Consider the following 12,499-nt stretch of genomic DNA (forward strand, 5'->3'; position numbering starts at 1 on the left):
AGCAAAGCAGGCCCCTCTCTGTGCTGGGTGACAGGAAGCTGAGCTGAGGTGGCTCAGAAAATGTGAGAACGCCCCGAGTGCGTGTGTCGGAGGGCTGGGGGTGCTGCAGGCATTCTGCCTTAACTTGACATGTTTATAAAACAGTTTACATCTCAGAAGTTGAGGGTTTTTACCCCCGCTGATTTGCCTAAACAGACACTGGCTTTTCTTTTCAGTTGCTTGTCAGAATATATGTGGAAAAGTGATGAACCCAGTGAAGAGGGAGCTTGACATCAATTAAATTTAGCTATCTGCTTTGTGTTTCTTCTTCCTGATACACTGTCTCCAGTGTAGTTTTCCCAAACTTCCTGTGGTTTTTCTTTATTGTCCTTACGAATTTTACAAGATAGAGATGAGCTATTGCAAGCTACAGTTCCAGGAAAAGAAGAATAGAATTTTGTATTACATCTGCTCATTTCTTGCCTTTGGTTTTCATGTCTGCCATTAACCTTTTCATAGCCTCTAGAAACTTCCTTCAGAAAGCCTGTAAGGCTTAGGATCTTCCCTTGCTCAAGTATTTTTAAATAAGATAGTAATGATTTAAGTAAGACAGTAGTGCCTCGTGGCTGCAGGAGGGGATGTGAGTCTTTGCTGCAGATGAGGAACCAGAAGTTCCCCTTTGTTTCTATCATTTTTTCCTCTTACCATTCACTAGAAAGCGGAATGACTGCTGTCCATCCAGCGAGCTTGAAGTTTTGTCTGCAGACATGGCTGGCTGCACTCAAATGCTGGATGCAGAAGAGCTTAGTTGGGTAATATTAGGAAGATATTTTTTCCCACTGAGCTTCCTAGCTAAGCTGAACCTGCTCATTGATAACTGCAGCAATGAGCTGTGCAAAAGAAAAGGTATCTCCTGGGAAGGATTGATATTAGAAAGAAATATAAAAATTCAAATTCTCAGTAGCCAAATTTAAGACCCTTCCACTTGTGAATCAGAGGTTAGAAAGAATATGAATATGAATTCTTGATTTGGCTGCTGTTCAACCATTCTTTAATTGTTCCCATACGGTGCTTGCAATTGGAGAAAAGATGTTGATTTTGAGTTTCTCTGTGAATGTGTATATACACATCATTATTCTTAGTTGGAATTTGAAGTGTTATCCCTCAGCACTGATGTTTATCGTTTCCACGTTGATTTTGGTACCAGGGCTGAGCTGTGTCCTTGCATTAATTTTGTAGTGGGCTGAAGTTATCCCACTTCTGAGTTAGCAGCAGCCAGAAAGTACAGGGAGTTGTTTACAGAGAGCCCCATCGATTCTCCCTTTCTGTGGGAGCATTCAAGCAGCAAGACCTGCACAGTCTGTTTGGCACAGTAGCTGCTCTCAGCTGGCCCCGAGCCCTCCTGCTGTTAGTGAGGGCAGAGGATGTGCCAGAGCCGGGCTGTGCCGAGCAGAGCCTGCCTGCAAATCTGCTTGTAGTTACCCTGGGGCCTTTTGGCAGCACACTGCAGCCCATTGATTTAGTTGCAATCCTTTTTCCTTAATACTTTCCATCTGGCCAACAATGACCTATAACGACAGACACAAAACAGAGTTTGAATTATGAGCAGTGTAATGGTAAAAATGCTTCCCAGTCTCACTCTGGAACCTGCACTGATGGGTCACTGCCACTGCACAGCCCAGGGCAGCCACCTCCACAGCACTGCTGCACCCAGGGAAGGCATTGGAGCTCTTGGGTTCCAGCTCTGTGGCAGAGGAACGTGCATTTGAAACTGTGACTGTGGTCCCTCCTTGCTTTTCCTTGCTTTTCCTTGCTTTTCCTTGCTTTTCCTTGCTTTTCCTTGCTTTTCCTTGCTTTTCCTTGCTTTTCCTTGCTTTTCCTTGCTTTTCCTTGCTTTTCCTTGCTTTTCCTTGCTTTTCCTTGCTTTTCCTTGCTTTTCCTTGCTTTTCCTTGCTTTTCCTTGCTTTTCCTTGCTTTTCCTTGCTTTTCCTTGCTTTTCCTTGCTTTTCCTTGCTTTTCCTTGCTTTTCCTTGCTTTTCCTTGCTTTTCCTTGCTTTTCCTTGCTTTTCCTTGCTTTTCCTTGCTTTTCCTTGCTTCTCCTTGCTTCTCCTTGCTTCTCCTTGCTTTTCCTTGCTTCTCCTTGCTTCTCCTTGCTTTTCCTTGCTTTCTGTTGGTCCTGAGCCGGAGGTGCAGCACTGGCAGTGCCACCTTCCTCACGCAGTTCCCTTGCACACACTGCCAGGGACAGCTCACCCCAACAGTCCTGGCCCTGCAATTTTTTCTACGTGCAGTTTGCCACCTTCTCCTGGGAATACTTGGGATTGTGACAGGATTCATGTTTTTTTTTCCAAAGGTGACAGTAAATTATGCACAGACCCTTAGAGATCTTGTTGGTCATGATATTTACAGGAAAATGAGAAATCAGTGGAAGTGGGAGAAGGCTCCAGAATGGATTCACATTCATGCTGACTACAGGCCTGAAAGGCCTGAGACCCAAGATACCTTCTCCTCCTCCCTCTGCATTACCAATCCAGGGAATACTAATTTCAGTGACTTTTAGTGAATTTAAAGAGTAGTGAAGGTGTGTCAAAGGAAGTTTATTGCAGATTTTGCTGAAGCTTTAATCTTAACTGCGAGTCAGAACACTTCTGTAAAATATCAATGAGAAGGATCACAACAAAAAATGTCAAGTGTTAGTGATACCAGTGTATTGCTACTGGTGGAATTGGGTAAAGCTGAGAGTGCTGCATTCAGTCCAGCCTCTTCACTGGGCTTGCCTTCTGACCAGAAACCGATTTTACTTAATTAATTAGGGCTTCGTGTCGCGCCTTCTTTCGTTGCTGAACAACTGTAACAGAAATAATTAAATCATGTCACTTTTTATTACCTTTGGCCCTGGCTGACTGGCTTGGAAACTTCATTTTCGAGCTAATACAAACTGAATTAGTGCATCACCTTGGGGAAAACCCCTCCCTGGCACCAAGGGGAGGGAGGAAGCGGTTAAAGTACTAAATGGATAGATCTTCTCTCCCCAAATGGATCACTTTGGGGCTGCCGGCTGAAGGCTTACAAATGCATCTGTCAGGGGGAGCCATCCTGTCCCTGCTGACAGATGAGAACAACATTCCCGGCGAGATTACACGGCAGCTTCCTCCGGAGCCCTCGGGTTAGGGGCGGTAATTGGAGACCCGGGGCTGCTCGGGGAGGTGGAACTGCCGGGAAGGGCTGCTGAGGGACGGCTGGGCATTGTCCCGATGGAAGCCCTGGCTCGGGCACTGCAGGCACGGGAGGAAGGCTCCGAGTGGCTTCCGAGGGGCAGAGTTACCTGGGCTGTGCAGGAGCTGGAATGAACCCCTTCATTGTAACCCCAGGTTTGGAACAGCCTGGGGAGGGGACAGGTCTTGCTCCACACTGTGCAAGTATTTACCCACAGCAGCCCAGCTCAGTGTGGGTCAGGGTTTATTAGTGTTTGAGAGTGCAGAGAATAAAATGATTGTGGGCAATTTCCTATTTTAATCATTTACTTAACTGATGGTTGGACAATAAGCCTTGTAAATCAAAACTGTGCTCTCTAGCCAGTTAATGGGCCACAGAGACCTTTTCTTTAATTCCTGTGTCACATTTTCAGGAATTCTGTGTGAGGTTCATCAGTGGTGTCTCTGCAGGTGAAGAGTCGAGTGCTGTCGTTTCATGTGCTTATTCTTACACCTGAATGGAATTTCTCACTTGGTGCTTTCAACTCTGGTTGGGTTTGAGTTTAACTTTTGTGACTTGCTACCAACTTTGCCTGTTATTATTAGGAGACACGTGTGCCACCTCTGAGCATGTGAATGTCTCTTCACTGTGGTGAAGTTCCCTCCCTGTGGAGGGAACTGTAAAACCCTTGGTTCACTTAGGTTTGTTTCTTGCCCACAGGAAACACAAGTGGTGTGGAGAACATTCCAGAAGAGGGGTACCTGTAATTGATTTCTCCTCCACCTTTTGCACTGAAACATTCTCATCCCCTGCTCCAGAGCTCTCTGGAGTTCATTTTCCAAAATGCACAGAATCACTGCTGTGTCCAGAACTCACTCACAGGTGTCACAACACACACCTGATGCTCAGCTCCAGCTTTGAAATGAGCAGCAAATCCCTTCAGCACAAGCACAGCTCCTCACCAGCCTTGCAGTGGGGCTCTTGAGCACACAGGTTGGGAACATTTTTCTTCCCTCCAGGAGTTTCTCTGTTCCAGGTGGTGACACAAACTGTCCCAGGGCAGTGGTTTGGAGCTCCCTGCAGCAGTGCTGGAGCACATGGCCCGTGTGCTGATAGGGAGCACTTCTGATTTATAATAGAAACTTCATCATTCTACTGAGATTCCAGCTGAAACTTAGTACTAGAGGGCATAGCTTGACAAGCACATATGATTGGAGTCAGTAATGAAAAGGAGCTGTTTCTCTGGTCAAGGAAAAAGGGTTAATTTGCATTGGGATGAAAAGGCTGTTCAGGATCTACTATTTCAACCTGTGATAGACTTAACAGCAGGCTTTGATCCCCAAATGAAATGTGATGGATTTCAACTGATGCCAGATGTCTCAAACCTAGTGGGATCTCTGATTGTCTGCCACATCTAGAATTCTCTCTTCCAGCACTTTCATGTGTGCTTTTAAACGTGGTTTGAGAAGGGAGATTCCTTGACAAGCTAAGCCTTTGGAATCCTCTCTCTGTATTGTCACTTCAGTGGGGATCTTTAGGCTCTCATGCTGTCTAGTGCATCCTGCTTTTTCGAACCAAACCTCATGTGCCAAACTGCTCTAACTCCTTCATAACCAATTTTTTTAAGTCCAAGCAATTTAGTGCCAGTATCATCTGTAACTTTTCTCAGTTTAAGGCTGTTTTGTACCCTCTTCTTATTTGTTATTTAGAGCATTTTACCCTGGCCAAGGAAAACTATTGGCCAATGTATTTCTGTTGGTATTAAGGGAAACATAATTGTTGACTCTTTTACTCCAAGGATATCTTGTTGCATTTCATAAATCTTATTATAAACTGCCAAGCCCTTCAGTATGTCCAGCAACAACCAGGGCGTAAGGATACTCCTGAAATAAATTAAACACAAAATAGCCTATCATAAAATTAAATAAATTTCTAAAATGTCAGGGTGATTGGTGACTCACAAGATGAAAGCTTGACTGTTGAGGGTACTTAAAGCTGTGCCCACTCTAAGTGCTGTTGTGCTTGTGAACTTACAGTTCCTTTGTGCAGAGCAGAGGATGGTGGTGCCTGGGCCTGTGAGCCAGAAGGTGTGGGATTCCTGCTCCCCAGGCTGGAGTGCAGTGCTGCAGGCTCTTGAAACAGGTTGGGTTTGTGTAAAACGTTTTTCAATGAAAGCCCAAGGAAGAACTGTTTATTTTTCCGAGTGTGATGTTGTTTCCCCCTTCTCTGAGGTCAGTGTGTGCCCGTGGGTGCTGCAGGGTCCTGCACACTGCCATGCCAAGCTCCCCTCAATTCCTTTCATTTACAGAAATTCCACAGCTGCTCTGGACCCTTGTTTTCCCCCAGGGTTTTGGAGTGAGCACAAAGGCCCTGGGAAGGGGTGCCAGCTCTGCCCCACTCAGCCCCAGCTGCCTTGGCCATGTCCCAGTGAGGTGTCAGCCCCGAGCAGACGCCCTCGGAACGGGCACCTCCAGCTGCCCAGGCACTTTGAGCTTGACTAGACCGTAGGATTGTTCCATCCTCAGTGTCTCTGCTGCAGTTCCCTGGCCCTGTGTGGTGCTGGGGGTCTCCAGCTCCCTCGGGCTCTCTGTGAGCCAGGGCTGCTGCAGCTCCAGGGCCACAGAGCTGTTTGGGAAGGGCTGGGCTCACAGGGGCATTTGGGGAACCTGGGGGGCTTTGTGCAAGGGACACTTGCTGTGACTGCTTAGACATGGTCACACTGTGTAGGAAAACAGGGATGGAATGTTTGAATTGACTTTTATTGTTAACACACAGTGGCAGGTCACCCCAGTAAGCACTTGCAGTTGGCTTTTGTATGTTGAGATGCTCCACGAGATGAGGTGTGATCCACTTCTGTGGGGTTTGATACTTCTGAAATGTGTACATGAGTCACATGCCTGAGCTACAGAACTTTTAACTGAATCATGGGAGGATAATAAACAAGGAGAAGTTTATAACAAAATTGGAGAAAATGCAAAAAGCAAAGAACTGCTGTGGGAGTGAGGAAGGGCAAGGGTGCAGCTGGCTCTCTGTGGTGGCAGGGGCACTCAGGGGGGAGGTGTAAAGCAGAGACACAACTGAAATAAATAAAAAGCTAATGTTCAGAGGAGGCTGGGGAAGGTAAGGCTGGATCTCATCACCATGCACAGGTGTTGCTATGGAGATTTGGGGTGTCTGTGTGTGGTTCAGCTCTGAGTGTGAGAACGTGTCACCAGACAAGTCCAGAAGAGACAATAACGATGCTCTGAGGTCCATGAGGTGCAGGGGAGGACGTGGAACAGAGGGATGGCTGAACTGGGAATTTAGCCCATGGAAATTCCCAAAGGAGCCTAGAGATGCCTTGGTTCTTTCAACTGCATTTTGTAAAAATGCTGGAAACATTGGGTGGGGGAAGGAAAGGAAGGTGGGGAAAAAATGTAGTGGTGTACTACTGCAAGGAAAATAATAGCATGTGGAGAGTCATCCCTGAGCAGAGAGAAGGGACTGGCTTTAAAATATGCAGATAAGTAATTGAACTTAACTGCTAAAAATTAAGGTGGAATTTAAAAATAATTCAAAAGAGAAATTCGTATTTTTAATGAAAGGAAGAAAGAAGTGCTTTGATGATGTGTTTTTGCTATTTAAAATCACGTGTGCATAGAACCCCTGAAGAGCATCGTGACTGGCAAACATAACTTAGTTCATTGTCAGAACCCCAAATCACCTTTATTAGCTTAAACCAGAACATGATTCCATGATTAGGAATAATGCTGTCTGGGAGGAGAACTGTTAGCTGCCAGGTGCAGGAGGATGGAAAGAAGCAACACTGGTTTTAAGGATGAATTGCAGAGCTTTATCTCTAAATGCCAGAAGTCTTGGATGACTGCTCCCCAAGGCTGGCTGATGTCTGAGGTATTTTCTGTGCTGGTTCTCTCAACCCCGGGGGGGCTGTCCCCAGAGGTGCCCCCTGAGTGCTGCAGTGTGTGGCAGTGCTGTGGGAGGGGCACTGGAAGGATTGGCCTGAATTTCCTCTTCCTCACACTTATGTCAGTCAGGAGGGTGTCAGTGAAGTTAGTGATGATGAATACTATCATTCATGTCATAACCAAGGTCATTATTGACAGAACTGAGTATTCTAGGCCACTACAGAGTATTGTACTGAGCAAAAGGTCAAGATTTGGGAGCTCCCTGAATCCAATCCTGGCTAATACAGACAGATTTTGTAAGCCTGTCACCACAGAGAAGTGTGCCCATCTGTAAAATGGAAATGACTGTTCTGTTTTGCAAGGGAGATGGCAGTTGGTTATGCTGTTATCAAAATATATATAGTATGTGTTATAAATAAATACATGTTAAAATTCCACTTCTGATCTGTGTGAATGGAAGGAGTAAAAGTTATGTGTGCTTGCAACTCAGTCTAGGAGGGGATGCTGCAGGAAATGTGTTGGTGTCAGACAAGTTGCTGAGTCACAATAATTTCAGAGGATGGGTGTGCAGAAGTGCAGCTGCTCCAGGAGCTGGGACAGCTGAGGTGCTGCTTGTCTTCAGAGGTTCAGAGGAGACCAAAGGTCCTTTCCAGGAGTGCTTGCTCTGCTTGCTCTGCTCTTCCATGGTGTCAGCACACCAGGGACATGGAATGGTGGAGCCATCGATGTTAAAAGTTAGTTTTATAAGCAAATCTTCGTAAATCATTTGAGAAGGTCCCCCTTGCCACTGGGCTGTGCTGGTGCTGCCCTGGGACACGGAGCCTTTCTGCTGTTGAGGTTCTCAAAGGCTGGAGTGTTCCATGGGAGTTGTTCTGGTGAGTTCAGCATTCACAGGTTCTTGCACACTTGGGTTTCCTGCTGTTTCCTGCTGCAGGTAACACTGAAAAATCCCTCCCTTTTTAGGTTGACTTCACTGGAGATTTCCCCTTCCAGCAGAAAGTCGAGTTCCTGGTTCCACACCATGTGTTTGCCCCTCCCTGCCCTGGCATGGACATGGTATCTGTGGGATAACTGAGGGATTTGAGAGGTCCATGCTGTGCTTGGGACTCCCCTTCATGTTAATGAGCGCTCAAAAAATATCAAAAGAAATCATAATGGTGGGACTTTTGCATTCAAGGAAAGGACATGTCTTATCAAACCCTCTCTTCATTAGCAGTGCCTCAGAACTGGAGAAGAAACAGCTGTTTTTTCTGAGGAAGGCATCTTTTCAACTGGCTGCCAGTGTTGATGGTTTCTTAAAGATTTCCCCTCTGCTATTCTTAGAGTTGTTGCATGTTCTTGCCCCTTTGTGCTTGCAGGGCAGCACAGCACTGCTGTCTGAGCACTCTGCCAGCCTCTGATTGCTGTGACACACGTAACCAATGGTGTTCTGTGCTTTCCAGGGGGCACTAAAAAGGTGATGACATGTGAGGCAGTGAATGAGGCTCTGTGCCTAGCCCTGCTTCCATCAGCCAGGGCTGGGGCACCTGGGCTGGCTCACCTGGGCTGCTTTAGCCTGGGCTGGCTCACCTGGACTGGCTCACCTGGGCTGCTTTAGCCTGGGCTGCTTTAGCCTGGGCTGGCTCACCTAGGATGGCTCAGGCAGGACTGTCTCAGCCTGGGCTGTCCCCCCAGGGCTGTCCTTGGCTGTGGCCCCCCCCAGGGTTCCAAGCACAGGCCAGCCCAGTGCTGAGCCCGTCCCTCAGCCTGGAGAAGCCCCGTTTGCAGAGGCTTTGATTGGATTCCCAGGACTTGTGGCATTTCTGTTGTTATCCATGTGTACAGTTGTGAGGAAACCGGGAACGGGGGTGAAGCTAAAAAACAGTGCATTCAGATTGCCCTTTTATTTTTGTTTACTCTTTCCCCCCAGTGTGATTTATACTCATTGGAGTCTTTGAACCTCAGGCCCGTGAGTGGAGCCCAGTTTGGGGCTGGTTTGGTGCTGCTGGCGGGGGCTGTGCGGGCGTCCCGTGCTCGGGGCTCTGGGCAACTTCACTGCAGAGCTTCCCTTCCTTTGCTTAACCTCTGACCTGTGAAAACAAGAGTTAATCAAAACTTCTGAGGTAGCTAAGAGGAAGGGGAAGTGTTTGGTTACAAATTAAATATGAGCAAGTCATAAGCCATAAATCTTCAGTAGTGCTACCAGTTGTGCTACTTAAGTTCATGTGGCACAGAAAGTTTTGGGTTATAAACTCCTCTGTTTCTTTGGAGGGGTGTTTAAAGGCTGCCTTGAGGATTTGCTTTTTGTAAGAAAAATTCACATCTTTTTTTTTCCTTTTGCAGAGATCTAGAAACAACTCGAGATAACTATATTGTTTGGGTTTTTTTTTTTTAGTTTTTTTTCAACTTTAACTGGTCACAGTTTGGTCTAATAAAAGCAGAACTGTTTCACTATTGAGTAGTCAACACATGGAATAAGTGATGAAGTAAAAGTATTGAAGGTGGCAGGATAAATTAGCTTTCTAATGTATCCAAAACTTTTGGGCTGAGGGAGATCCTGAATCGTGCTGTGGCAATGGGGGAGGTGAAAACTGAAGTGAGATTGTCTACAGAATTCCCACAATTCTGTGGTGGGTTTGTTTTATCTTGTCTTGCCCCTCTCTTGAGCAAAGCCTCACAGATCCCTGTGTGTTGTGGGGTGCTGAGTTCTGCTTCAAATACCAGCTCATTTCCTCAGCTCCCAGACTGTGACACTTCTCTCCTCAAAACAAGACGTTATTCTCAAAATAGAAAAAGAAGCAGTTAATGCTGAGCTGCTAAACCATCACCTGGAAAACAAGGAAAAGTTAAAGTTACAAAAAGGACAACCTGAGGTTCATCAGAGGATACTGGTGAGGAGACAAGGGAAGGCCAAGGAGTGTGGCAGCAGTGCACCCAGGCCCTGGCAGGGCAGAGCAGTGTGAGCAGCAGCCCAGCCCCTGACCCTGGCCCGGGGGCTCAGCGTTGTCCTGCTGGGTCCCTGTGCTGCCAGGACCTGCTCCATGGTCACCCTCAGAGCCTGGGGAACCTGCTTTGCCTCTTTGCTTTGATGCACATACATCATAAACACAGGAGCAGCTTTAAAGGTGCTCGTTTCAGCTCTGTCAGTGCAGCTCTGCAGCTTCCCCACTCGCAGGCACTGCTGGCAGCAACTTGTAAATGTAGTTTTCCAGAAGGTCCCCGAGCGATTAAGAAGAACTTTAATTGTGCCTCCCTGGAAGCAGCTGTGGTTTCCCACTGCCAGGGAGCTTTCTGCCTCCTTGGTTTCCTGTCTTCTCAAACTCTTTTGATAGATGCCTTGCACGGATTTGTTTACCAGGTTCTTAATCTCTACTTAGCAGATATGTTTGGAGAGGATTTCTTGTTACCCTTGTAATGGCTTTTAACTCTGCTGAAGTTTATTTAACTAAACAGAAAGAAAGAAACTTATCTTCTACCTAATCCTTCTGGATTGTTTACAATATAATGCCAAACTTAAATGCTGTTTAAAGTGGTAATTGTCTGTCTTTCTGCTCTATTCCAATACACACTTTGTAAAGATGTTTGGAGCGTATTAATTTAAACGATAATACTGTCATATAACATGAAAAGTTAAGTTGCTTATCAGTATATTTTGATAAGCTACTTACATTTTACAGTAGCATTTGCAGGCTTCAAACAAAGGCTAATGATGGAGTGCCAGTCCCTGTGTCTGTCTCATACACAGCTTCTCACCTCATTTATCACCCAGAGCTGCCCAGGCAGAGCACGGGGCACTCCATTCCTTACAGCTGTCAGGATGGAGTCATATTTTATAAAAACTTTAGATCCTGTCTCACTATATCACAGTAGAACCCATTTGCTTCAGAAAGCAGCTGTGGTTAAAGCAGCATCAGGCAGTGCCTCACACTGGCTTTGCATTTGCTGCAGCCCAGGGAAATCCCTCACAGGTCTGGGAAAAGGGGTTGGAATAAAGAACTGTGCCATGAAAACAGGGCACAGAACCCTCCAAAGCTGTAGGGGAAAGGAACATCTTCTCTGTCTTACTTTGTGCAGTGGAGATGTAATTCAAATGAAAAGGCTGTGATTTTTTCTGCATGTTTCTCTTTGAATCTTGTTTCTTCTTTTCTTTTGGAAGTTGTGTGCAAATGTGAAGGTGAAGTTTCTGTTTGACCAAAGTAAGGGCCAGGCTAAACACAGTCATGGGATGAGATCTGACAACAATTAAAACCTGAGCTACTGGTTATACAGTTTAAAAAATCCACTTGTGTGAGGACTCAAACCCAAAATAACTGCCTGTCTTGGCTTTCCAAGGACCCTCAGCAGCTGTACAGAAGAGTTATTTGACATTCAATATGTTCCAGCACACATGGACATCAGTGCACAGAGATCTTTGGGGTTAAACCTCGTGTGGGACTGTGTGTGTTGGTGAGGGTGGGCAGCCCTGGTGCTGTGGGGCTGGGTGGTGCCCAGCAGTGGGGAAGGGTGAACTCCAAAGCTCAGCCCTCCAAGGAGAGGGATCCCTCAGCCTCCTGGCAGAGCTCTCCTCCCAGTGCAAGTCTGCTGTGGCTTTCCTGACAGATAATTATGCAGCATCACGTTGGGATGCATCTGTAGCATAAGGGCTGGTGATCCTGGATTTATTGACTGAGATTTAGCAAATTAAATGTATGCTTTTTCTTTTTTTCTTTTTTCCAGTTACCTCCCGTGGTTTGAAGTCTTTTATAAGCTGCTCAATGTCTTGGCAGATTATTCAGCAAAAGGACAGGTATTCTTCTGAAATACTGACCCTCCTTTTCCCTGCCCAATATCAGATGGGGGCGAGAGGATGAAACGAGCTGGTTGAAGAGGTGCTTCTATGAGAGCTGACCATGTGAATTATTAATCCCTATGATGCAGTGACATAGAAGGTCATCAGCTTGGGAAGTGTCTCTGAAAAATAAATATGCATTTAAATTATTTTTGGGAAAAGATGAAGCTCAAGGGTGTGACTGTGTCTCCACCACAATCCCTGGGTTCCTGCAGTGGCCCGTGCTGGGCTGACCCCTGCCCTGTGCTCAGCAGTTCTGCAATTCCATGTTCTGACAGGGGCTGATCCAAGGTTATTGTCGGGTGCAGGAGGTGTAGAACTAACCCTACTAATGCCAGGTTTACCCACCTGGCATCATCTGGCCCTTCTGCCCTGGAGTTAACCCGGTTGCACCAATGCCTACTTAGCATTCCTTTTTTTTCCCTCCTTATTTCAGGATAGTCAAAGGAGTGAGCTCCTAGAAACATTTCATAAACTCACCATCCCTGAGCCAGGAACCTCTGTTCATCTTGGAGTGGTAAGTGAAGGGGGGAGATGGAAACTAAGGTGCTTAATATTCATTCCATGTCATAACAGAGGAATGTCAACAGCAATTCTCTGTCCTGGAGCTTGT

The 12,499-nt window shown here is 46.3% G+C and overlaps 1 protein-coding gene across 6 annotated transcripts in view; it reads left to right on the top strand.

Moving 5' to 3' along the window:
• The window catches only part of DENND1A (DENN domain containing 1A), a 150,138-nt gene that overhangs the window by 54,276 nt on the left and 83,363 nt on the right, over positions 1–12,499 (top strand). For all 6 annotated transcript variants that reach the window (XM_051807499.1, XM_051807504.1, XM_051807501.1 and 3 more), the window contains exons 6-7: positions 11,775–11,844; positions 12,323–12,403. In XM_051807499.1, the coding sequence (XP_051663459.1) occupies positions 11,775–11,844; positions 12,323–12,403 (151 nt within the window). The remainder of the gene's footprint in view (positions 1–11,774; positions 11,845–12,322; positions 12,404–12,499) is intronic.

The sequence above is a fragment of the Manacus candei genome, unplaced genomic scaffold (assembly GCF_025592945.1).
Source record: "Manacus candei isolate 608988 ecotype Guabito, Panama unplaced genomic scaffold, ASM2559294v1 h1tg000071l, whole genome shotgun sequence".
In the NCBI taxonomy this organism is placed as follows: Eukaryota; Metazoa; Chordata; class Aves; order Passeriformes; family Pipridae; genus Manacus; species Manacus candei.